This window comes from Alligator mississippiensis, chromosome 1 (assembly GCF_030867095.1).
Source record: "Alligator mississippiensis isolate rAllMis1 chromosome 1, rAllMis1, whole genome shotgun sequence".
NCBI classification, from domain to species: domain Eukaryota; kingdom Metazoa; phylum Chordata; order Crocodylia; family Alligatoridae; genus Alligator; species Alligator mississippiensis.
Window position 1 is genome coordinate 114,389,930 of NC_081824.1, and position 27,621 is coordinate 114,417,550.

Below are 27,621 nucleotides of genomic sequence, written 5' to 3' on the forward strand. Positions count from 1 at the left end.
TAGTGCTTGTTCATACCCATTGTGTTTCAGTTTGTTTATTACAATTTTTTACACGGTCATTCAGAATATAAGCCTGAGAATTTGTGCCTAGGATAAAATGTTCAAATGGGCCTCAAGCATACCATGCAAAGTTCTGCAATTGTGGACCACATTTAAGTACACAATGGGCATGTCTACACATGCTGATTTAAGGTGCATTAGCCATTTTTATGGCACATTAAGAGCACAGGTCACATGTGCACACCCTGAATGAACCCTAAAAATGGCAATTTTAGGCTATCTGTGCCTAAATTTAATAACTGCAAAAGCAGGTATCAACTTTAGGTAAAGCACCTTAACACACGAGTAGATGTGCTAAAGCACATTAATGCTGTGTATATCGACTGACTTGGACTTAACTGTAGTCCCAAATTGGTCCACACACTGTGTTAATGCGCCTTAGAGTGTGCACATGTAGACACTCACCTAAATCACCTTAATGTGCATTAGGCAAATGCACATTAAGTTTAGGTGCAGATAAAAACATGTGTAGATACGCCCAATACCATAGTTTTGTCTTGGTGTCCACCATAAGTCAAAGATCCACCTGAGCCAACCAGCTCCTTGGGCTAGCATGGTAAAGACACAAGGTCTGTAATCAGTGTCACAAAAGGCAATGAAGTGGTTAGCTTTGTATCCAGCCACCTGTCTCTCAGAAACCTAAATGCCCAGGTACCTGTTTCCAGCTGGATGGGTGGAGATCACCATCAGTACATATTAAGGGTAGAGCATGAATTTGTGTCTCTGGAGAGATAGCAAAAGGCTTTAGGCTCTTGACTGCCAGTCTCTGACACCTGAAAAGTGTTAAGAGTCAGATCAATTGTAGTACCTAAACTAAGTGCAACATAGTGATATAAAGCATATTTAAGTCGCCCATTCTTCTGATTAGACCAATGAGAGGAGAACCTCCATAGGTTTAGAGGTTCAAATAAGTATCCAAAGATATGGAGATACCTACTTAAAAGTTATCTTTTCCTCTTTGATAGGATACGGTAGATAGGATTTGAGAATAGTCTTCACTGTAACTTTGTGGAATTTTGCATCTGGATCTGGTTTTGGAGGTCTGGCACAATAAAAATATTTTAAAGTTAACCAAATATTTTTAAGTGTATATTTTTCAGCAACCTCACATAGGCCACTTCCAGTCCTAAGTTTAGACACTAGAAGAATTTCATATGAAATGTCCTCATAGAAAACATTAATCATAGTTACTGGTCTGATGATGCACGCTGAGTAAAAGCAATTTGATTCTTTATAAGACATCAAAATACTTTCCTTTAGTGGCATCCTGTTTTTTTGTATTACAGCAGTTCTGTTCAGACCTCATTAAGATTTTCTTTTGTAGTAGTTCAAAATCTACTTCCTGTCAGAAGAACATAGAAAATGCCATATTAGTTCAGTGGTTCATCCAGTCACATCTATTGTAGTAATCAGTTCTGGTGACTTCAGAGAAGGATTATTAAAGGCTCTTATACCTTTACTTCTTCAGTGATAAAGGCTGTGGGCTCAAATATCTCTAAAAATTTTAATATTTGTTAGTTTAAATGCAGATGATTATTTTATTCATATAGATGCTAATGTCATGTATGGACCATTTTCATTTGTTTGCCTCCATCATATGTTGCTGCAGATCCATAGATTAATTGCAATACATGCTGAGTATATAAGGTATTTCATATATTTTAAATGTGGTGCCTTTAGATTTAAATCAATGCCCTCCTGTTTTGGTGTCATGAAAAAAGATAGCAGTGACTGGCCTTAACTATTCTTTGTTGGTGCTGCACTTCAAAGCCCATTCCATATAATGGATGAGTCCATAAGACTCACCCCTTGTTCATTTGCATTGGCTCAATTTACAAACATGTTTTCATAGGCTGTTCAAATCCTACAGTTTGCCCAATTAACATTGAGACACATACATACTCATACTTAGTAGGGTTGTCAAGCTGGTCAATTGACCAGTCAAATATTGTCAAGTGACTGGTCAACTGACTGCATTTTTTTAATCGGTCAAAGAATAGCGATTTTACAAAAAAAAACATTTCTCAGTGGAAAAATTGTGCTTTTTGTGTGTTTTATTTGGACCTATTGGCAATTTTTTTACAATTTTTGACCCTTCAATTGACCAAACTTTATTTGACTGGTCAAGTACTCAACCCTAATATTTAGTGAACAACTTGGGTACCCAGAAGAGATACTTGGATGAAAGCTCTGACAGCATCTAATATGGAATCCTGAATCCACTTGACATCAGATTCTAACCAGCACATGGACAGGAGCCCACCGCTGCACAGGGCTTATGGTTCTAAAGCTGATGTAGTCACACAAGGGGAATTTTTCAGACACTCAAGATTTCAGTTTGTAAGTGACTCAGGGTATGTCAACAATATGGCTGCAGTGTGTCCTGGCCTTGATGCCCCTGAGCATGCCTTACCACCTGTTCCTACTTGCATTCTCTGAACTCAGAAATATGCCAGTGAAACTGCCTAGAGGTTGTCCCTAGTGGCTTTTTTCAGTCACGTCAGAGACTGAGGTCCTCAAACAGCTACTGAAGGAAGCCATCAAAGCTCAAACAGCTACTGAAGGAAGCCATCAAACAGCTTCCTTCAGTTTTGGGTGCACAAATGGCAATGTGCCAAGAAAGACTGGGAGCATTAGCCACAGCTGATGTTGAGTGAGGCTCGGCATTCCTCCCTTCCCCCCCTCCGTACCTGTTAGAGTCTGTACTTTGGATCCTGGAACAGAGGCAGGAGTTCTCAGACCTTGGCCATCATTGCACCTAACAGAACAGGGGCAGGATGTCACTGCAAGAGGAGTCATCGCTGCTGAGAGCTAGGTTAACCTTTCCCTAGAACCGCAACCTTCATAGGATTCAAAGGCACGAATTCCTCATCAATTGCAGGACTAGGAAGGGTTAACTTGGCTCCTGGCAGTGATACTTGACACCTCATCTAACAGCATCCAGCCACTCAACTTCATGCTCTGCTCCCTGCATCCATTCCAATGCCTCCACACAGGGCAGCTGCCTGTGCCACTTGTTTGGCCACAGTTTTGCCACTCCTAGTCTACATGTATCCTAAGCCATTTGTGGAAATGGGACATAAGGCCCTAAGTCACTTAGGCATTTATTAAATTGTTACCCATGCATGAAAAGCTGTGTCTGGGCACTTGACTCCCTATTGGCTTTAAAAATGGCTCAAGGAATATAATATGCTTCTACAGCTGTTTAAGTGGCAGTAACATTCCATATATAAGCTATTGCAAGAGAAATAAAAAGTCCTGAATTCAAGACCTGGCAAGTAAAACAATTTCTTAAGGAGCTGACATGGGAATGTTAAAGAAACATAAAATCAGTTTCTTTGTATAGTTAAGTAGTCTTAATAGAGATTTTATGCACAATTATCTTTTTTGTATGATACACAATAGGCTATTTTCTGCTCTTAGCACATCAAAACAAGCACTTGACTTGATTTGCCCTTCCTGAGGACAGAACTGGGCCTAGTATTCTCAGTTCTCTTAAAATTCTGCTCGTATTGTTTTCTAATCCAGATTCACTTAGATAACAGCTTTTTATTATTATTCTCTAGGCCATTTTCTTAGCATATGGTCCAAGTTTTAAGGAGAAAACTGAAGTGGAGCCTTTTGAAAACATAGAAGTTTACAATCTAATGTGTGGTGAGTATAGGTAGCCAGTGACATATTAGTAGGTTCTCAAAGGCAAAATGCTGTAGGCTGAGGGAGAGATTACAAAAAACATTGGTGAGGTACTTAAAGCCAGTTGCTCTGAACCAAACACCTCATCTTGCCTACTGAAATCCTCTTACATTCCATGTTCCTTTAGGATATTCTCTCATTAACTGCCAGCAATTAACCTCTTTATTAAGATAATTTCTGTTTTCAGAGTTCACTTAAAATCATGGGGAAGTGAAGCACTCCTAACGAATATGTATGGTGCTTACATGAGTGCCTGCTGGAGTCATCTTAGAATGGGAGCCTTGCAGACAATTAGAAATTCTGCCTTCATCAGAAATATAGGTGTACCTCTGCAAGCCAAAAACTCATAAGAAGATGGCGATGGACTAGGCTAGAAATTAAAAACAAATCCCATTGGAAATCTGTAAAAAATATGCAGTGATGCACAGCCAGCCATATAGTAATACTTATCTTAAAAGTTTAGTGCCCATGTTATACAACAAAACTATCAAGGAACTTCCGCAGCTGTCTGAATTGTAAACTCACCTGCCTGGCTGGGAAGCAACTGACCAATTAATGCCTGTGTCTCAGTGTGTTCATTGGTCAAGTTGTTTGCTTGGCGGATAAAATTCATGAAGAAGAGTATTCAGTGTATAATAAAGAGGCAGCCCTTCATTTTAACTGAAATATTTATTTTTCCTGGATTTTGTTTAATCAAACTTTTGATTTTTCAATAATCAGATACATTTGCATTTGAGGGACAGGTAATTGAGATATTATTCACTATTTAAAAGAATTGCTCTAAAAGAGGACCTGTTGGCCAATTGACATTTTCTTGTGGAAGAAAACAAAGTTTTTTCTAAAATTTTGAATTTTGTTGTAACCTTTTTCAACAGATCTGCTGCATATTAAACCCGCACCAAACAACGGAACTCATGGCACCTTAAACCATCTTTTGAAGATACCTTTTTTCAATCCATCACTTCCACAAGAAGTGTCATCACCTTCTTCGTGTCCCTTTACCAGTGCAGTTTCTTTAGATAATTTAGGGTGCACATTTCCCTCAGAGGTAAGCAATAGTTTCGGAGATTTCTTTACCAGTCTTGCCATTTTTTTAAAAGGCACAAATTCTTCTTGAATAATTCTTTAATATTTTATTTTACAGGGATTGGAATTGATAAATCAAAGATTAAATCTCAGCACAGAAGAAAGTAAGTTGAAGGAAATAAAAGCAACAGGGCTGATCTAAACCTGTGTCTTTTCTTTTTACTTTATATTGATTTCAGTGGTACTATTTACAGACTAGAATCCTTTAGGTGAGTTAAGATTAGAAACTACTATAAGTATTGACTTTTTTTTCTTCTTTTCCTGCCTGTTTAGTAGATTGGCTGTCAGACTCCATTAGTAAGAGTTTTTCTTACTCAAATATATAACTGCTATGAAAATCAATTGAAAAATGAGGCACAATGATTATTTTGGGCAGTCTTTTATTGGACCATCTGTATACAGCATTTGGAAGGGTTATAGATGAACTTTTGGGTACCACAGTACCTTCCTCCAATCTCATGGCACTTATAACAGGAAGTCTTTGGGAAGACAGTAATGCATGAACACTCACTATGATGCCCAGGGGTGGAGCATAAGAGAACAAGTTCCTCACACAACCTTTCTCCCTAGTATAGCTACACAGGAGCTGCAGATGTGGGGCAGCCATCTGACTCATGGAAAGACACCTGTTCATTCAAAAGGGCTTTTGATCAGGCCTTAGGTCCTGTAGGACAATAGGCCGTAACTGCTGTTCCCAGTCCTGCGGCTATATTTTACCATTATCTATGTATTCACACGACTCCCATAGATGTGTGCTTTTGTGGGTGTGCTCTACTATCTGCTTTTGTGAATCTTTTTGGCAGTTCATTTATATAATACTTCATCTAAGGCAGGGATGGGCAATTATTTCAGCTGGAGGGCCACTTAATGAGTTTTGGTGAGCTGTTGAGGGCTGCAAGGGTAGCTTGGCACCTTGACAGGTGTCCCACCCCCTGGCTGCCATCTTGGGGCCAGAATTCCTACCCCTAACCTCTGACCTTTCCTACCAGAAGTCCCTCCCCTTGTCCTGGAAGTACTCCTTTTGGGGGGCGGGGGTTTGCTATCTCGAAACCGGAAAAAAAAATACTAAAAAAATCAAACATCGACTATAACGTATTTTAATTTCATAAAAAAAAAAGTCCTGATTTATGTGTTTGTATAGTGTATCTAGAGGAGATTGCATAATAGCTTAAAATACGGTCTTACTCTTGTATATTTTGTGTGGTGGGGCTGAGGAGGTAGGAGTGTGTATGCGGGGGCTTTGGGAATGTGTTTGGTTGTATGATGGGGTGTGTGGGTAAGGTCAATGGGGAGCGGGTGTAGGGGTGTGTGGGTGCAGGATATGTGGTTGGGGTGGGGAGTGTAAGAGGGTGTGGGTGTGATTGGGGTGGGGGTTATGGGAGTGTGTGTGGGGGCTGTGAGTGTGCGTGTATGAGGGGTCCTTAGAGTCTCTGGAGTGTGTGTTAGTCCCTGGAGCTGCATGTGGTGGCAGCAAGTGGAGGAGCCCTGCCCAGCCCCATAGCCTGCAGCTCTCAGCATGCCCACCCCAGTCCCTGGCCACAGGTGGCAGCAGCGTGTGGGACCAGACTCACCTGGCCCAAAAGCGCTTCCGCCCAAGTCCCCTGCTGCATGTGGTGGCAGCACATGGGGCCAGCTGGGCTCCACAGTACGCAGCGCCCACGCTCCCACCCAAGTCCTTGGCTGCACATGGTAGCTGCGTGCAAGACCAGCCCCACCTGATCCCATAGTGCGCAGCTCCTGTGCTTCTGCAGTGTGTGGGACCAGCCCAGCCCACCCCATCATGCATGGCTTCCTGCACTCCCACCACATTTCCCCCACTGGGAGGCCCTGGCCCTGGCCCGGTGGGGCCCTTACTTGCATTTCCAGGCTTTCAGGCAGGGAGGCTGAGAACATCCTCAGGGCCGCCAGGCAAAAACTCTGCCAGGCAGAGGTTTCTTGTCTCTAGTGCTCCTTGGCTTGGGGCTGGGGTGGGTCAGGCCAGGCTGGGGTGGGAGCTGGTTGTTTATCAACCAGAGCTGCATCGCATGCATGGAGGTGCTGGCTTGCAGAGGGGCAGCCCTGGGCCAGGGCTTAAGGAGGGGCACCGTGGCCTGGATGGAATTGCTTGGTGGGCTGGACCACAGGCTATATTTTGCCTGCCCCTGATCTAAAGCCTTCATCTCATTTCACCAGCACATCAACAGAATTATAGCAGTTTAAAATTACTATGAGAGGAAGATCAGGCTTCTGATTTTTTTGTGATATATTGTCCATGTATTAATCAAAACATGAACACTGTTGTTTAGCAATTTTAAATATCCAAAAGGAATTTTGATATTAAATGTAGTGCACATATTAAGTTTTCATGTATGTTACATTCTGTATTTATTTCCCCTTTGAATATGCTTTTCTGTCAACAAAAAACATGTTTTCACAAATACAAAAGACTATAATTATTGTTTAAATTGTAGTGAAGAAGGCGGAGACATATCATTTGCCCTATGGGAGACCCCGTGTTTTACAGAAGCAAAACAACTACTGCCTCCTTTACCATCATGGGTACGTGAGTGGATACAGTCACACCATCTGGATGCCGCTGTGGAGTGCATACACTATCAATAAAACTGTAGGTTACCAAATATACTTATCATACATAACTGAATGATATGTTGTACTGAAAACATAGTTCATTCATTAGGTTGTTGCTTATGAACAAGAGGGATGTTGTGGTTCTTTCAGGCATATTTTTTTCTTGAATTTTAATATTTTTTTCCTTATTGAAAGAAGCCAGATTTAATTTACTCAGTCTGATAATGGGAAGGTAAGTTTTATAATTTCCTCACAGGAAAATAACTCTTGCTTAGTTTTTGTTTGCTTTTGTGGGGTGAACATGGATTTAAGCCACAGATTTTCAATGCTTCTTCAACTTGTTTAATTCAATGCCTAATTGTCCAAGTCTAGCTTCTTTTGAAAACCAGCTTGCAAAATAGTCAAAACTAAGCAAACTTGAAATACCTTAAAAATGGGAAAATGACCACCTCAGCACAGCAGTTAAGTTGGTTCAACTTAGCCTATACATATAAAATGGCTAACCTGTTTTACAGAGGAACAGAGTGGGGATAGAATATAAATAATGGGAGGGAATTGTAAATGAGGAAACACATGAAACTGAAAACACATTGACTTTCTTTCTTGACCATCTATTGTGCTCTAAATTGTCTCTGTTAGTTCCTGAGGAAAAAAAAAATCAGGCTATAATTTCCAAGAATGGCTGCTTGTAAATTCTCCTAAGCATATCATTATCTTTCTTTGTTAACAAAGTTTTCCAAATATATACAAACATACTAGACAGTTTGTTCTAATGCAGTTTCTGTGTATTCCAAAGCTGCATGAATTGTAAATATTATAATTGGGGATAGGTGACCCTTGCTGAGTTCAAAGATTTGTGAATCTCTTGAACAAATTGGGTCATAGGGTTGAGTTCTAAACTTTTTTTTTCTGTAGAATATAATCTTTTCTTTATTCCCAATGAAAAAATGTTAAAATAGATCTTGTTTTAACTAAAGGGATATCTATATTTTTTACATAATATAATGTAATGTGGTAATGGAAGGTCTTCTAACTTATGCATGTGGTATATAGACTTTTTGAGAATTTTCACCTCATCTTCTCTGTTAATTTTTTTTCACAGACTCTCTTAAAATGATACCTAATCCAATAATGTTAGCATTTGCATACAACTTTCAAAAACTGGGTGACCTCAAAATGGTGAAACTGATAGTGGGAGCAGTGGCCAGTTAGGAGGTTGGGGGCCTCACAATCCCTTAACCTCTTGTGGGTCACATGTGGCTTGCAGGCCACCAGTTGGACAGCCTTGGACTGTATAACCAAAATAACAGTAATATGGATTATACCTATTATCAATGTGATGTGAAATAATACAGTAATCGATTGACTCTAAACCTGTTAGGGACAATAACATAGGGTGAAGTTACAAACTTAGTGGAGGTAAAGTTTTACTAATACATAATAGCCAGAAGAAATAACAGTTTCTAAGATAAGAAAAGCAGGACAAAGGCCTCATTAGTTCTACCAGTAGCTGAACAACCAGCAGCCAGGAAACTCTGTACGCAGTCCCATTCACAGGAAGCTTTGTGCATGCATGGGTCCACACATAGAGATAACACACTGTGCATCTTCAGCTACTGCTAAGCATGAGAACAGGGCCTAGTGATTTTCAGTGCCTCTAGTTTGTGATTCTTGTTCACAAAGTGAAATAGGCAGGCTCAAGCAGCACCACAGATTGAAGCAAGCTACGGATTTGCTGGTTGCATCTCAAATCTCTTGGGATTTTCCTAAATAAGGGTATTCCTTTTTCAAATTAAATCACAGTTCCCTCAACATCCCACAATGCTCTGTACCTCCCCTACAATACCCCCCTTGTAGGGTGGGCCAGCTAGCCCAAGCTGCCTGCTCCAGCCAAGTAGGCAGGCATGCTCCAGCACCCCCTGGTTTCTGATCTGTGCCACTGCAGGCATGTGGCTCCATTTCTGAAATCAAAAGTGAATGTCTGTCTGTTTGCTTGCTTATTGATTCAATCTACACAGCTTAGACTAACTATGAAGACTAAATCAATTCAGCCTCAGGCTTTTTGACTGTCTGTACTTAGCCTAGAAGTCTGGCTAATTGAAGTCAGTATAAAGGAGCCAGTGTAGGTACAAAACCCTGATCGCATAAGCTGCATGTAATTTTCCTTGTGTATGATGAGTGGTGTTATGAATCAACTATTCTTTTTGACTGGATATAATTACAGACATTACACTAGTGACAGCAGCCCAAGTTTCCGTTACATTTTTTTTCTGATTTGGAGGCAAAAATTAAGATTCAAATTAGTGGTAGCTGGGATAAATTTCCGAGGTTACACATTGATCTTCTGAAGGAGAAGGAAATGGTTGCAACAGACTGCCTCAGGACACTTAGAAAAAAATAATGTTCTTTTTTAGCCTGTATTAACAAGCATGTACAGGGTGGCATGCTAATTCTACGCCTTTTGTGCGTAGAATTTCAAAGTTCTTTATACTATTTCACTGGTTGTACATTCACTTTCTGGATGCACTATAGTTTTATTTGATTTTGTGAATGTGCTGTATTCTATCTGTGCATGAATTTGGAATATGTGGGTGCATCTACATGTGTAATTAATGTGCACCAATAAACTGGTGCACATCATGCCAGAGTTTATGGCTCTCCAGTGCCATGTTTGAACGCACACCCGGGACTGCAGCACATTGAGCTGGATTGGAGCACTGGCCTGGAGGGTGAGCCAGACAGCCTGGGGCTGCTTCAGCTTGGATCAATGTGCTCAGGAGGGGCTGGCTGGGACACAAGGATGCTTCAGGTGGGGCTAGTTGGCAGGCAGCCCCTGCACTGAAGCACCCTCATGCCCCAGCTAGCCCTAGTCACTGTCTACATGTATGTTGCTGCTGAGTAAAAAAAAAAAAAAATCCATAGAATAGTACTTGTGTTTACAAGTACTAACCTGCAGCGGAGTTAATTTGTTTACTCCATCCTAATAGCTCTGCACATGTAGACACTGAGATGTTTACTGCGGCACAATAAACATTTTCATGTAGATGTGCCCTGTTTGTAGTTAAAGAAAATTGTATGGAAGGATTTTTTAAGCTTAGCTTAAAAATATTGCAAAGTAGATTAGCTTTTGTAACTAGCACCATACCATAATAAGATAAATACAGCATTGAGAGCTGATGTTCTCTTATGACTTATGGAAGTAAAGATTTTAGTTCATTGGGTTTATGGAAGGGGTTTGTATGTGTGTGTGTATGGTTTTAGTATTTTTCCTGTTTGTACTTCTCAAAAAAGCCTCGTGGAAGTGGCTGAAAGTTGACCTGAAAGACCACAATAGTTGCTGTTGAATACTATAGTTAAAGTCTGCCATGAAATGCAAATAAATTATGTATCTTGACACATTAATTACTATCTAGCCACAAAAAAATCTCATTATATGCACCAGAAAGAATTGCAAAATCTCATCCTCAGAGGAATTTTTACAGTTGTTGTAAGTGGCTTCTTCACATGTCATCAAGATTCCCCATATAACCTGAGACAGAAGAAGTAAGAGTAGATACAGCTATGGAAATCATCTTTGAGTTTGACCTGCTGAAACATTAAAATTTTGGACAATGCAGGTGTTGAAGGAGGATTTCTTAGAGAAGCTATAGGTAGGCTATCAATTAAAGACCCAGCTCTTGACACTGACAATATGCCTAGAAATCAGCTATTTTTGGGAAAAGCCATTGAGTAGCTTATGATATTGTAGTTCTTGTGGTTTTTGAATTTTTCTGATTTATCTTGCATTGGTGATTTCGGAGATAAGTTTGGGCCTGGCTCTATTAAGTGCTATCACTGAAGCAAAGAATAAAGCTAAAATGTCCGTGGTGATCTATCAGCAACTTCTGATACTTTCATGAGGGTCTGTTGACTTGCTTGCAGACTCTAGCAAGAGTAATCAAGAATTACCTTTGCACTAGTTCCTTTCTTATTGTTTTGAAAGAAACAAAAGTTTGTTGTGGCTACTTTTTTCTCCAACTGGAGTTTTCTACTGCAAGGTCTAATAAGAATCTATATTATCATTCATCCTGTTCAACCTAGCTCTGATGTTACTGGCAGACCTAGTGAAAAAACACAAGCTATGATGTACTCAGTGGGCTGATGACAACTTGCTCAACATCTGTATCCTTCTGGATTGGCTGAAACAATAGAATTAATAATGCATTCTGTATATAAACTGGAGGCTTGATTTACAACTAACTGAACTGAGTTTAAGTTGAAGAAGAGTGAAGTAATACTGGTGGGTTGGGAGAAGGTGCCAGAAGAGTTATTGGAACTTCTTTTTAGGGAATACAAAAGCCATTTTTAACCCAGGTGTATAAATCAGCTGTGATATTACCCTATTTACTCATATACCACATGTACCTTTCTCCCAAAGGACAGCTCCCCAAAATTGGGATGTGTGTCTTAAGCTGGAAAGCTGATTTTCCTCCAGGAATATAAAAAACCTGCTTTGATTAATACTCCCCCAGGCATCTATTTAGGCTCTAAGGGTGTCAATTGATTGAGGGAGTCTTTGTTCTTCCCTCCACAGCTATTAAGAATCATCTTTCCTTTTTAAAAGTCTTGATGTTCCACTAATCAAGCTAACCTTTCTTCAGGTAATTTTGCTGTCTGCTAGCTGCTCTTGATCTCTCTTCTCTTATTTTATAGCCCTAGAAACTCTTTTTCAGCTCTTTTCCAAATCATAGATCCACTCATGGAGACCAGTCTTCAATAGCAGCTAGGGTTTCAGCTTGTGGTTAAGCAGGAGAGGGACCTGAAGATTAGGTTATTCCCCTGCTATATGTAACCATAACTCTGTACAAAAGATTTCTTTCTTCATTCTGCCTTCCCAAAAACAATATGCATGCATGTGGTAGTCAAGAAAATACAGTAAATCCTGGTCTGTTCCTGGGTGCTAAGGTAGAAGCAGTAACTAAGGAGCACTTTTTCATCTGTGCTTCATGAAAAAAAAGCAATGTTCCTTCATAAAGGGTTCTTGTCACATTTATGGTTTTTGTCACCTGTTTAGATTCCTGTTATAAGCTCTATGTATAGTTACACTAAGAGACCATTCAGAACCAAGGTACTGCTGGATGCCTCAGCCTTCTTCTTAAGCTGTTTTAAAGATTATATCTTTATTCCATGAATGGAGAGGTGGTTAGCTAGGTTAGTCTGATGTCAGGCAGGTGGAAGGGCAAGGTGGCACTTTAGGGATTAACTGATTCAGAGTGGCCTAGACAACAGCTTAGATCATCAGATGGCAGATGTAAGACAAAATAGGCTGTTGCCTACAAAAGCGCATACTTCTTTGAACCAGTTAGTTTCCAAGGTGCCACTTTGCCCTACATTCTGCCCTCGTTCCAGAATCTGCCTTGCTTCCAGTAAGTTTCCACATGGAACTGGAATGTGTAGATGTTCATCTATATAGGCTTGAATGGCTTGGAGCTGGTTTCTTGAGAGTTCCCTTCTGTCCCCATGACGTATTATACTGGTTAGCAGAAGCTGTCATGCTGGAACTTGTTGTCTGGAGAGTCCTGTGGTGGGGGTTCTTCACTGATGTCGTCAACTTTGGAACACACTTTCTCTGTCGATTCTATCAGATTTCCTAACATTGTATATGTACTGAAATACCCCTATTTTTCCTGCTACATTTTGGGGAAGGTGCAGGTGGAGAGCTGTAAGGGCTCAGATTTAAATTATTACCCTCACTGTGTCCCTGGGCTTGCATTTAGATCAAGTGACCTTTCATTCTTGTTGAGCTCCATTTACCATAGCTGACTACCACTACCATACACGGGACCAGTGGGACATATGGAACCAGCAGTTCAAACTAATGGAACTTAACAGAGGGCTGGGGATAGCCGTTTATCTGGGAGAGGCAATATTATATTTTAACTTAAAGCCCTTGGATCACAGGATAGGCATCTACAGACACTTTCATAAATCTCAATAAAGACAGAAAAAATGGAGCAAAAACACAACCCTGACTCCCTTCAATTCACTTTAACAAATCAAAAGGGACATTATACTACATCTATCTATCTATCTATCTATCTATCTATCTATCTATCTATCTATCTATCTATCTATCTATCTATCTATCTAATCTAATCTAATCTAATCTAATCATGGTTTATAAAGTTCAGAAGACTTACAAAATAAAGCAAACCCCAAACCCTCTTGATATATTAAACATAAAAGAAGAGATCTGATTAACTGTGATGGATGAATGATTATATTTTCTTACATCAAGTACAGTAATGTCTTAATAAAAAGGAAACAACACAAATGAAGAAATGACGCTATCACTTATGATAGGAAAGCTACAGCAGAGCATAGAAAACAGCATGCTGATGATGCTGTTTGTGCAGCCCTACCAGTTATAAATATGGATGTTAGAGTCAACTAATTGATAAGAAATGTTGTGAACCAGATTGTAAACTGCTGTAAATTAACATATCTCCATTGAAATTTATGGAATTATGCCAATTTATACCAGTTGAGAATCTAGCCCTTAAAGTATTATTGTTAGCATTGCTTAATTTTCATCCTCTTCTAAGCATATTCTGCCTCACAGTAGGAAATTAAATAAAATGTATCCTTCCAAAAATAACTTCCTTTTCAGGGCAATGAACAAGTAAAATTTCATCTTTTTAGAGTAATGTACAATATGGTCCTTAACTACTACAATTTTATACGGTGTTTAGGTTTTTCTTTAACTTTGGACATGTCTACATTGCAGTATCCTGCTCTGAGTATGTCCTGCCCACCTGCTCCTGCACTTACGCTTCAAGCCTGGAAATATACTGGTGTGGCTTCTTTTGGGGCTTACCCCATTACTTGCTCTCAAGCAACCAAAGATCGATGTCTTGAGAATGGTCACAAAGGGGCTCTCAGAGTATCTGAACACAGAGGAAAAGGACCAAGTTAAAGCTCTCTATAGAAAACATGAGTTTCCATTACTTACATTGACTTGATTCATTTAAAAAATGGGAAACGATTCAATGAAAGCCATTCTAGGAAGTCAGAGCCCATATAGGGTATTGGGTTAACCACAAGTGTGGGTGTAATGCTTTTTTTCCCTTTTTTTCCCTTTTTTTTTCCTTTTAGCAGGGAGACATTTCTTCTCTTCCTCCCACTGGCCCCAACCGTCTGCGGGCTGATGTTAGAATCCCTGCTGCTCAGAGCCAAAATTGCTCCAGCTACCAGCCTGACCTGAATATCACCCACGGTTTCCTTTATCCTCCCAGTTAGTATCATTCTTTTTATAGCTAGAGCTTAGAAAATCTTAATCAGCTGGATGTGGGTTTGTGTTTAAACATATACACAACACCAAAACAACCTGTTTGGAATAAGCATGTTGTTCAGGAAAAGGTTTCCAGTGGTTGTGCATTGACTAAAAGAAGTACAACTACTACTTGTACCCAAATATTTTCAGTTCAGAACTTTTAGGTTTATGTCAAAATGGGACAGCAGCATGTGATGAAAACTGACCAGAATAAGGGAAAGAGGTGGAGTAAAGTCAAGTATATGACATAAATTGTGCCTATGACATTTCAATTTTAAATACTCTCATGTTAGATGGGCTTCAGATAGATAGTACAGAGAGGGGGACTAACCTGTGGTAAGGTGGTGTATTCATTTTTTGACCATATGCAAAGCTGAGTTAGAATAGAAGTGAATAGAAGCTGGTTAGTCTCAGCCTATAGTCTTTTTCTACATGTCACAAAGCTACCATGCATTTTGTATATTTGAGACAATCTCTTCTTTTTGGGAGAGTTCTCCCAAGAATGGAAATATATGTTTTCTAGAACAATTTGTTGTATTATACATTTTTCTTGATTTGGTTTATATATTTAACAACGATAATTTCTTAAGGCTAAATAGGCTTGAGACAGTAAACAAAATCCCGGTGAGTGGATTTCACTCTGGGCTACTAATGGTGTAATGATTCCTCTCTGGCATGCCCCATAGATCATTTCCTAAAGAAATTTATGTATGGGAAATCCTTTATTGTCATTTATCTCAGATTAATACTTTCTAGGCTTACATAACAAATCCTCAGTCCTATTCAGTCCCCTACTTTATACTATAGACTGCACAATCATCAGAGTTTATATATGGCTGTGTGTATTGTTTATAAATGTACATAGCTATAGTTCCCATGCCAATGTGAAGCTTTAATTAAGGAAATTCACAATAATATAAATATATCCATCTTCCGTGATATGGGAACTTTATATGAGAAACCTCTTTGTGTATATTAGTCATTAATGCATGTTTCACTTTTTTTTTCAGACTACAATTCAACCGCTTCTGAACAATATGATGCTTTACTTACCAGCAATATTGTCCCCATGTATGCCCAATTCAAAAGTAGGTTCAAAGGTTTTAATGAACATGTCCATTCTGTTGGTTAAGTGGCTCTTTCCCTTAGCTAAGTAAAATATTTTTTTAAAATACTGTTGTTTTCCTGTAATGTCAGTATTCAGTATATCCAGATCTACTTAAGTGCACTAAAAAGTTTAAAAGACATTGGTAGGGAATATTATGAAATGCACGCATTTAATTGATTTTTTTTTTGTAGACAGTCCACCTAAGACAGTCCACAGTCTTTTTGCTAAAGACAATGTATTAGTATTTGAATGTCCTCTCCTATCCCTTTGTTCTGCTCACATGGTATAAAGAGAAGACAGGCCGCAGAGCCATTTTTGTGGATTTATCTGGAATGTATTGATTTTTAGCAGGCTGGCAGAGATGACTCTTACCTTGACTCCATGTGGTAGGGAGAAGAGGGGCCTGACACTCAGAGGCTCAGGAACCAAAAAATATGGACTCTTAGTTGGATAATTCCCCTCCGGTAGATGTGCTTGTTGTACACCTGAAATAAACTCTGTTATGTCCATACAACTATCCATCCTGGCTTTCTGTTACATAGACATTAGCAATAACTCAGCCTCAGCTATAGATATAGATCTATCTATATATCTGTATTTGTTTAGGTCTTGTGCTTGAACAAAAAACAGTTTTGGCTACTTTTCATGGTTCATTCAGACTTCACTTATATCCTTGTTCTGTGTGAACAAAAAAACCCCAGACCAGCACAGTGACCTGAATCTTAGAAGGAAATTAGTTTTAAAAAATAAGTTTCTTAAGGAAATTGAGCACAGTTACAAGTATGAAAACTACTGGCCTGTTACTGCAGATCAGAGTTATATCTACAAGAGGCAAACAGAGAAAAGGGCATGTTTAGCCACTCTGTGGGTGTATCTACACGTGAAATTTAATGTGCAGCGATCAACTGCAGAGCTGTTTCAGCTAGAGTCAACAGCTCCTGAGGGCAGAGCAGCCCTGGGCTGTCAAAAGACTTGGGGGTGTTAGCTCTAGGCTCCAGGTGCCAGCACTGGGTGACAAAGGGGATATCCAGGGCACGAGGGTACTGAAGTATGGAGCTAGGTGGCAGGCAACCCCTGCAGTTTAGCACCTTCGTGCCCCAGCCAGCCCCTGTCACCGTCTAAATGTGTGTTTCAGTAGAGTTAAGCACTGTACCATAAGATTGTACTGTCCCTGACAATATTATCTTACTGCAGAGTTAATTAACAGCACCCTAATACTGGCGCATGTGCAGATGGTGATGCTTTACTGTGGACATGCTCCATAGTAAAGCGCACGTGTAGATGCACCCTATAACTATAAACATATTCTCACTACCCTACATCCTAAAGTTAACAATTTAACCAAATTGCATCAATAGAATGGTGGTACATACTTTTTCTCTAGTCGTGGTGACAAGAGAAAAGCATTCTTTGCCAATATGTTAAAGAAGTCAAACCTCTTGAAACTGGTATTAATTATGTGCAACTGTTCTTTTAATGGCAGAGATATGGAACTACTTGCATGATGTGCTGCTCCTAAAGTATGCTGCAGAGAGGAATGGACTGAATGTGGTTAGTGGACCAGTATTTGATTACAATTATGATGGCCATTTTGATACTCTTGCTGAAATTACAGAGTAAGTACATGAAAGCAGCTGAAGTAAGTGTCCAACTGTGGCTTATTCCATACTCATGTGTTATTTTCTACAGCGGCCACATCTACATGAGCAGCAGACCGTGCAGTTTACCTCTCAGTCATTTATTACCTGCTTAAGCAATAGTACTTCAAAAGCTTAAGGACGTACTAAATGACTGCACAGTAACCGGCTCTAACCATATCACTTTTTGCTCCCTCTCAATACTGTCAATGTTATGGTTCATTCCTGGTGATGCTATGTTGCCATAACAATGGGCTATTGTGGAGTAGCTCATCGCCACAGCAATGTAGCATCTTATGTAGATGCTCCCACCCATACCCAAAGGGCAAACATATATCCTTTGAGTCTGAAAGACCAGCAATAAAGTATTTGTGAGAGTATTTCCTTTCTCTGTAATGTTGTATCCATTGTCATTCACAAAATAGCAGCTGCCTCTGAAGGCAGAGAGAATCCTTTGGAAGTTAAAGTTACAGTAAAAAGAAAATAATTGTAAAAAGTTACCTACATGTACTGCACACACATACCAGATGGATTGCTAACTGTAGCTATAGCAACTACATGTAAAATTAGATGGCTACTTCGGTTTTGGCTCTCCTGGAAATGTAGAAGGAGCCCACTGAAGCATATCCAGACATTCAGGAGCTGTGCTCTTATTATAATTAACTCATTGTCACAGAGGGCCCCTCTACATGTGCAGGTAAAGGTTCAGTGCATGGGCAATTGGTGCTTCCCGAGTCTGGGGAGGCACCAGGTCGCCAGCGGGGGGGGGGGGGGGGGGGGGAGGAGAAGAGGGTCCCCTAGCAGCCAATCACCAACCAGGGGGTCCCCCCTTAGGAGTTCACGGCTGAGCCAGTGGCAAAACTGGAAGTGCACTTCCGGTTTCGCGGCTGGCTCTTCCAGGGGGTGCACAGCCAATTTCAGGGGGTGCATGTACACCTGCGTGCACCCTGTACGCATTGCCAATGGCTCAGTGGAATCTAATGTGCCATCTACATGATCACACCTCCTACCATGCCATATATGGCATTAGATCCCATCATACCTTATCACCAGTGTAGGGGAAGCCTGGGATCATGATCCCAGCTCCATCTGCACCAGTTCCTGTAGTTGCAAGCCCTGAAGTTGACAGGGCTCAGTACGGTTCACAGTAGGGGCATTGCTGGGAATGCTGCCCCTACTATGAGCACTGTCAGCTTCAGGACTCTCAGCACAGGAACAGCGGAGAAATGTTGTCATAGCTGTGAGCTTCTTAAGGTGTGGGGCTTGCAGTGGGAGCAGCATTCTTCCTGCTCTCCCTGCTGTAAACCCCACAGCCAAGGAGGCTCACAGGGGACAGTGCTCTCCCTGCTGCAAGCCCCTCAGCTGACAACACTGGGAGCCTTGTCAGCTGTGGGGCTGGCAGTGGGTGGTGCACCCCTGTGCCTGGTGCACCCCGTGACTGGGTGTCCGAGGCACAGGGGAGCACTTGGCCACAAGTTCAATTAATAGTGTGATCAGAACAAGGTATAAAATTATTCCACATTTTTGTGGAGTAGCTTTGTAGCTTATTGCTTGCTTTATCATGTTATTAATTGGTTGAATATGTAGCTGGGTCACAATTTGAGATATGATTTGCTGGTTAGGTCCCTCTCTACAGAGTACACTTAAGGTTCTGTCATCCACTGTATTTCCTGTTGTCTCCACCGTAGGGCCCTACTATACATTAAAATTAAAGCTGGATAGAAACCAGCTATATTTTCAAGCACTGATTTTGTAGCTGGGTGGCTCCTTCTATAGCTGGAGAGTCATTTTTATGGTGTGATAATTATTTTGCTTGTGTGGCTGGTCAAAATGTATTGCCTGGTTAACCAGTTAATTGTGTAATATATGTAATGTGTAGAGGAGCCTTGTATTATAAGCTATGTAAGGCAGGGGACCATGTTTTTGTTCTGAGTTTGCTAACAGCATGTTCATTTGGACCCAGATTCCTGACTGGGTCCTGTAGGTGCCATAATAACAGTCATAAAAAATAATAATAATAGCCCATGTATTCACACAGATATGGCTACTCCAAACAAACCATGTCTTCCATTCACATCTTCCCACCTAATTTCTTGTTATTTCATGTACATAACCGTTTTTCCCCCCTCCAGAATACTGGCATGTATTCTCAAGCAGCCAGTCAGAATTTGTCCTTGTACTTGTAAGACATTTTCAGAGTATTAAATGATTTAGAAATAAGATTTAAATATATATATACACTCATCAATATGTTGAAAGGTTTAAAAACATTTTCAATTCTCATACTGTTCTAGCATAACATATGGTCTCAAGCAGCTGACATGTAGCATACTAGGGAGTATCAAGTAGCATAGTTGTCTAGACATATTAAGTATATTGTTGTCTAGACATAACACTGAGAGGAGTCTTACACACAAGTGGGAATTATAAAAGACAGGGATCCATAATTTTAATTGGTAAACAGATACACAACAGCAAAATTTAATTTATATTGACTATTAGGAAAAAAAAACCCTTTTTGGCTGTAAGAATGATTAGGTAATAGCACAAGGTGCTGGGACATCTGTAGAAACACCATCAATGAAAAGGCTGTGTTTAAGGCCAGACTTAATACCACATCCATCCAGGGTGGTTTGGAGAATGGTGAAATCAGTTCTGCCACAATGTAGGAGGGTAGATGAGATGACAGGCTGGAGATTCCTTCCAAGCAAAATGCTCTAATACCATGTCAACCACATAATGCTGTCTACAGTTCTCGGTAAACATGTTTTATTTCTGCCACGTTAGTCATCATAAGCGTAAACTGCTTGACCTGTAACTGGAAGCAATTCAGGAGTCACTTGGTGCCTCACAGGGTTAGTCCCTGTGTACACACTACAGAGGCATGGCTATAAAGCTGATGTAGAACAGTTTTAATCTATGACTTCTAAATTGATTTTTATAGCAGGTTGTCAGCTGTCATTAACTTGGCACTTTTTGTTTTTGCTGTTAAACAGAGTTAATGATCTCTTTGTTTTTCCCGAATGACGTTTCAGATTTCTCAGTTGTTAACTGAATGAAATGCAAATATGGGGCTCAGTATTCCCCCATGCAAAAGCACCCAGACTCTTATGCATCAAAATATTTAAGGAGGTGCTGCAGTTTAAGTGAGTGAGTAGTGGATTTGATTTCAATGGGCTGATCACATAGTTAAACATGCTTTCAAAACTATTTACGTTGCTAGCCTGGGGTTTGCTACAGAAGACCAGTCAACTTAAAAATCTATCAGAGAGATTTTTTTCTGTGAAAAAAGATGGTCAAGTTCTTCAATGATCGACACTCCATAAAACTGTTTTGATGCCAGTGGTTTTTGTCTTTTATACCCTTAGTTATCAAGCCTATCACTAACTTAGTGTTATTTTACAGGCATGTCAACAACACAGAAATCCCAATCCCAACCCATTATTTTGTGGTGCTGACTAGCTGCAAGAACCAGTCCACTACCCCACTGAACTGCCCAGGCTCCTTGGATGTTTTGTCTTTTATCATTCCTCATCGACCTGACAATAGTGAAAGCTGTGCTGTGAGTACATTTATGGACTTATATTTCTCTTTGGTCTCTAAGTAGAAGTTGGCAACATTTATGCACAGGTAGGGATTCTGTTTCCCTGTCACATAACTCTGCATGTGTAGATGAGTACCTATTCATGTACCTAAGCAGAAGATGGAGGAGAGGGCCCTTCCAGGTTTAGCTGACTGCAGGGCACTTCCTTATGTGAGCAGAGAACTGGGTTCCAGGCCCCCTTGTGTAGATGGGGCTTGTACCTGTATCTTTGACTGCTCAACATAGTGCTTTTTTTCCTTTTTCCCTAAAATCAGCTCCCCAAAATTGAGGTGCATGTCGTAAGTGAAGAAGCTGCTTTTTCTAGCTGGAATAGAAGCACACTCCTTTGGTTCCTTCCCTTAAATCAACTACCCAGCAACAGTGGTGGCATTTCTATTCAGCCAGCTAAGGGAATAAATTGGGTTAAAGACTGATTGTTCTTTCCTCCACATGTTAATGATCATCTCTCCTTTTAGGGGTCTTGAAGTTCCATTAATCAAGTTAACCTTTCTGCTGGCAGTTTTGCTGTCTGCTAGCTGCTCCTGGTCTCTCTCCTTCTGTTTCAGTAGGAAACAGTTTTTAGCTCTTATCAAAATCATAGCTTTACCCATGGAGACAAGTCTTCAGCAGGGGCCAGAATTTCTACTTTTGGTTGAGCAGGGCAGGGAGGGTGACTGAGCTGAAGATAAGCTCTGTTCCTGCTCTATGCAGCCAGACCATTTTTTCTTCATTCTGTCATCTCAAAATGAAGGTGTGTGTCTTATTCAGGGGCATGTAGCATGCAAGAAAACACAAGTCTACCTGTATGTGAAGGCTAAAAGTATCACTTATATGATTAAAAACTGTCACTCAGACAATCAGAAGTAAGTAAAATGCTACCTTTTGTGTTTATGAGCTAGGATTCCTACAGGATCTATTTGGGACCAGAGCATAGATGGCTTGGCCTAATGATTAGGCTACTGAGGGAAGGCAGGGGCCAGGGCTGGATCAGAGTTTAGAAGCCAAATTACCAGGTCCAGAGGGAAATCCAGAGGAAGAGTCCAAAAGTACACGCCAGGGTCAAGGTCAGGGTCAGGGTCCGGGAATCAGATGCCAAGATGTTAAGTCTGAAGGATAATCCACAGACCAAAGTCAAAAAACAGAGGCCAGACTAAAGCTAGGAACCAGCAGGCTCACCAAATCAGAATTGCTACCCAGCTTGGGAGTCTGCTGCTACAGCTGGGGTTAGATGCAGTAATGCCAACTCTTACAAAAAAAATTGCAAGACCCATGTTTTCCAAGCAAATTAATTTGACTCATGGTCTGGGGATTGAACCTTCATATCTTGGTATTTTTTCTTCTGGTGCATGTAGAGAAATCTCAGCTGGTAAGTCTAGGGGGAGGGGAAGGGGCAGGGGTGCAGATCGAGGCCCCCAAGGTGAGGGATGGAGTGGGGCAGGGGCTGGGGTGAATGGGGCCCCGGAGTCAGGGTGGGTTGTAGAACAAAACTGTGGGTGGCTCGTCCAGCGGTGGGGGGAGCATGGCTCCCTGCCACTGCGCGAACCCCCAGGAGAGTATGGAGGGCACGTGTCCCCCTAATTTGTGTAGGAAAAAGATGGGCTGCCCACTGCAGGATAGGGCTCTGTGCCCTGCTGCCTTTGCCTTGGAAGCCAAGTGCTGGTCATGCTGCGTGCCTTGCCCGCTTGGCAGCATTGTGTGACTTCTGGGGCAAAGGCAGCAGGGTGCAAAGCCCTAGCCCACAGCAGGCAGCACACCTCTGCCCTGCACACAAATCTGGGGGGCATGTGGCCCCCATATGTCCCTCGGGGGGCGCAGAGTGGCAGGCACCTGTACTTCACCCTGTGCCTCTGGAGGAGTCACCCGTGGCTCCATCCCATGATCTGACCCATCTCCGTGTCTGTGTGTGCGTCTGCACATGTGCATGTGTGTGTTTCTGTGTGTGTGTATTTGTGTGTCACTCCCAAGTCACACCATCCCCAGCTCTGCTGCTGCCCCTCACTCCTGACCCACAGTACCCTGCATTCCCTGCATATCCCCTACCCAGACTGCACACTCAACATGCACCCACACCTTCAAAAATAACCCCCTCCCACACACAATTGAAAAATAGCATCTCATAATTTACATTCCAAATCTCTTGATTTTTAAGAGTTTGTCTCATGATTTTTGACACAGTGGGGTTAGCAATACTGTAGATGGATAGGCAGCACTGCTAGCAACCAGTCAGGAAGGTAGCCAGTTAACTAGCTGAGGCAGAGCTCGTCAGTCAGAGACTCAAGGCAGGTGTGGCTGCCTAGACAATTAACCCAGGGGGGATCATCCCTGCAGGAAGTTTTTAGATCACTTTGGCTAGGGACAGAAGTTACACATAAACTGATTTAAGTGAGCAAAAAACGGTTTAAACCTGTAACAGAACATAAGTTCAGTGCACATAAGCCAGTTTCAAAAAGGCCGAAACCAGTTTGAGATTAACCTGGTTGAATGTAGTAGCAGACTTAACTGATTGAGGTCAAACCAGTTTATGGAACACCTGACCCAGACTCCTTCCTGATTTAAGTTAAACCAGAGTCCCCCAGCATCCTGACATGTTCTGCAGCCCTGGCCTAGATTGTGCTCTCTGTTTCAGTGGAGCAGGGCCGGTCCTGCTCCTCTGCTCCCTAGCTGGAGCGCAGACGGGGCATGGCCAGACACTGGGCCCCCTAAGGCAAAGAAGACAGAGAAGAGGTTTATTCCCCTCCCCACCTCCCCTGCCCCACCAGCATGGATCCCAGCTGGGGTCTGTCAGGCAGGGCTACAGCAGCGTCTGCCAGGCATTGTTCCACTTGCTGCTACAGTGGCGGGGGCGTGGCCAGCTTCAGCAGCAGCAGGAAGCAAACAAATGGGGGGTTTAATTTCCCCCTCCCTGCCTTGTCCCAATGGCATGGACTCCAGCTGGGGTCTGCCTGGCCTGGGTGCAGCAGACATTGTCAGGGTCCTGCCCCCTTGCTGCTGCAGGGGTGGGGGTGCAGCCAGGCGCTGGCTGGCATGGCCCCTGGAGGCAAAGCGGGCAGAGAGGGGATTCCCCCCTATTCCACCTTGCCACTTGGGACCCCAGCCAGGATCTGCCTGGCTGGGACAGAGCAGGCCCTACCAGACATTTCCCCCCTCATCGCTGCTGGTGTGGTGGGGGGTGTGGGGTGTGGTCAGCCCTGGCAGTAGCCTCAAGTGAACTGGCCAGGGATGGGGCTTCATTCCCTCCTCCCCTACCATTATGAACCAGAGCTGCGGTCTGCCTGACACTCCCCCAACCCACTGCTGCAGCAACAGGGGTAGGGGCATGGCTAGATGCCAGCCGGCATGGTCTCTTGAGGCAAAGGGGTCAGGGAGGGAGTTTATTCCCCCCTCAGCTCCCAGGGGACAGCAGCCAAGGTTTGCTAGCCCTGACTACCACCTCCGCTGATCACTCTCTACACGGGGAGAATGGCAGAATAAGCCGCATCCCTGCCCCCTTCACCAGATGCCAGAGGGAGGGAGGAAATAAACCCCCTCCCTGCCCCCTTCACCTAAGGGAACCATGCTGGCTGGCCTCTGGCCATGTCCCTGCCCCCGCCAGTGGAGCAGCGAGGGGGAGCAACCCTGATGGGGTAGCAGCCCCTGTGATGGTTTCTCAGGAATGTAAGCCTCTTCCTGGAGAGCGGGGCTGTGCTGTAGGCAGGAGCCGGGTGGGCAGAGCTGCTGCAGACTGCGCGGGGCAAGTAGCAGTAGTATGCTAGGAGAGGCTTGGGGGGCTATGGCCACCCCTCCAAGTCCTGGTGCTGCTTTGGAAATACTAAAAGACAGCAGCCATAGCGATACATGTAGACACGTCCTTAGAGAAGTTTAGTTTTCAAAAGGCTACAGTGATTCCATTATTCTGTGGCCCTCTAAATAGAGAAATGGACAATTCCAACTCTAACTTTTTCTAGCCCTGTCTTTTGGAAGTACTAAAAGATGGTGTAGTAGCAGCCCGTACTGCACAGTATGCACGGCGCACAGTTATTTTTAGTCCCTACATCACCGTAGTGGCACACTATCTCGGGTAAGTGCATCATTATGGCAACATGGCTGCTGGTCACATGTAGGTGCCCATGGACGCACGACATAGCATCACATATAGATGCACCCTAGGTATCATTTAAGTAGTACAACAAGGTGCTGTAGGATAGCCACTGCAGTGAAGCTAAGTGAAATCACTCTCTTCTCTTTACTTGTCTTTGATTTTAGATGATGTACTTTTACATGGGTTGGGTATTGATAGCTGGGAACTTTCTGATATTGTTACATTAGATAGTCAGTAGATGATAGTAATGACACAAGAAGATGTTGTCCTTTGTGAAAGTGCTTTTATAGTACCATAAGGGCATGTCCAGATGAACGTGGATGTGCAGTACATAGCGCAGACATGCGATATATGGTGCCACGGACCTGCACTGCACATATAGGCATTCTTCATACTGCTACTTTGCAGTGCAGGGGTCTGTTTTTTTACCTTGAGATATCCTGGGATCAAAAAAAACCCCAGGCCAAAAAAAGAGGTGTGGCGCATATGGCAGCAGTGCACTCACCCCAAAACCAGAGCCTGGCTGGCCAGAGCCATGCTTCAGCTGCTGGCCAGGCTTCCTGCCATGGCTGCAGTTTCCTGAGCACCCCGCTACCTGAGTCCCCACTTCCCCCACCCCACCTAGGGAAACCTGCCGAAAGTGCATGTAGCATGGGTGTTCCCTGGGTAGTGACACAAACATTTGCACTCCTCTGGACACACCCTAATAGTCCAAGTATTTGAGCATTTTGGACCATTATTTCTTATACTTTGGGAATTTGAGGGTATTTTTTTAGTTGTGATTAGTTTATACTATAAATAAAACAGTACTGAATTGTAAATGCATTAAAAATGTGATTCCACTGTATTTTGGAGTTAAAAGGTCACTGAAAGGTCAGGATATCATTTATCAGCAGTATTTTGCTTTTTTGTCACTTCTGTGGGTTACAGCCTACTTCCAGGATACATGGGACTTAACATACTTCCATACTATACTTCCTATTTTCAGGCAAAATAAATAATTATATGAAATCCGGAAAACAGGAAAAAATAGTATCTTTTTAGTAGAGAGGGTGAAGAACCAAGGAAGGCCTAGAAAGGGTGGAAAGAGGTTTCCAAAGTAAAGGCCTTTAAACCTTTAAACCATACTGTTTTTTCTGCTGTCTGATGACATGAGCGATATGAGTGACTGGTGCCTCCTGAATCTGGAGGGCCACCTGCAGAAGCTGCTGACGGCAGTGGCTCTGTAAGGGGGTACCAGCCCTGCCAACAGCGATGGTGTCAGCTGTCGGGAGGGGTACTGGCCCCATCAGGGGGGCACGCGCACCCCCGTGCACCCCCTACCAGTCAACTATGATGAGACACAAACTAGTGTTTGAACTTTACTCTTTTTTGCTTCCGGCAGGATAATCAACCAGAGACCCAGTGGGTTGAAATAAGACTTCAGGCTCATGCAGCACGTGTCCGAGATGTGGAGCTTCTAACTGGGCTTGACTTTTACTGTAGCCAGCCCCTCCCTGAGATCTTACAGTTAAAGACATTTTTGCCAACATTTGAGACTGAAATTAACTGAGTACATGCCATATGCCAGTAATTTGGAAAAATAAATCTAAGTAAACTGGCCTTTTCTTTTCTAATGGATTATGCAGGAAACATTACTAGAGCTCTTCAGGTAATGAAGAGAAGACACTAGAAGCCATCACTTTATTTTGCTTTTTCTCCAATTTCAAATGTTTCTGTCATTTATTTACCTTTAAATTATGCCAAATGGATTCAAGGCAAATGGACTCAAGGCAAATTTGAATTCTGACCTCTGAGCCAAGCTTTCAGTGTAGAGAAGATTTTATATCCATGGATCTCTAAAAAATGCAAATAAACTATCTTGTAGATTCACAATAAAAAAATACTTAAGTGGAGAACTTGGCATTTTAAAACTTATGGAAAAATATCTCTGCGGTGAAGACTGAAAGGAAACCCATTTTGTGTAGACAGTGTTTTTCCCAGTTGTGTTTGTCAGGAAATGTTCTGGTTGTCTACAATTGCTCTGCTGAACACCCATTACCTCTTCTGTGATTTCACATTGACTCTCAAACAATCTGAATATGATTTTATATGCTTAAGGTATCAGCTTCTTTTTTATCACATGAATAAATGCCTCACACCTGCACTTTAAAGACATAAAATTATAATAAATGGTCTTTTTCCATAGCATTGATAAACTGGCTCTTTTAACTTTTTTCAATAGAAGGCAGTACCCAACAGAAGCCAGAAGTAGTCTGGGTTGACACACACCTGTATTCACTTCTTTCAAATACTTGGTAATACCTAGTGTAATCTTTGTGTTATTTTCATATAGTTTAAGCCCTGGATGGGAGCACAACATGGCAGTGACACACAGTGCTACACTCAGTGGTAGGTGTAAATTGGTATTTAGACTAGCTGTCTGATTTGTAAGCACAATGAAGCAGTTTTCCAGGTGCATAACAATGTTTGAGTTTATAATTAATTGCAATCCCA

At 42.0% G+C, this 27,621-nt stretch overlaps 1 protein-coding gene across 3 annotated transcripts in view; it reads left to right on the plus strand.

Annotated features, from left to right (window-relative positions):
- ENPP3 (ectonucleotide pyrophosphatase/phosphodiesterase 3) overlaps positions 1 to 27,312 on the plus strand; it is a 91,557-nt gene extending 64,245 nt beyond the window's left edge. For 2 of the 3 annotated variants that reach the window (XM_059713092.1, XM_019479662.2), the window contains exons 17-25: positions 3,627 to 3,714; positions 4,629 to 4,801; positions 4,898 to 4,943; positions 7,290 to 7,444; positions 14,542 to 14,680; positions 15,730 to 15,807; positions 17,311 to 17,443; positions 20,870 to 21,026; positions 26,510 to 27,312. In XM_059713092.1, the coding sequence (XP_059569075.1) occupies positions 3,627 to 3,714; positions 4,629 to 4,801; positions 4,898 to 4,943; positions 7,290 to 7,444; positions 14,542 to 14,680; positions 15,730 to 15,807; positions 17,311 to 17,443; positions 20,870 to 21,026; positions 26,510 to 26,677 (1,137 nt within the window). In that variant the 3' untranslated portion in view covers positions 26,678 to 27,312. The remainder of the gene's footprint in view (positions 1 to 3,626; positions 3,715 to 4,628; positions 4,802 to 4,897; positions 4,944 to 7,289; positions 7,445 to 14,541; positions 14,681 to 15,729; positions 15,808 to 17,310; positions 17,444 to 20,869; positions 21,027 to 26,509) is intronic. The other variant, XM_019479663.2, reaches the window with a different exon arrangement.
- Positions 27,313 to 27,621: the final 309 nt, after the last annotated feature.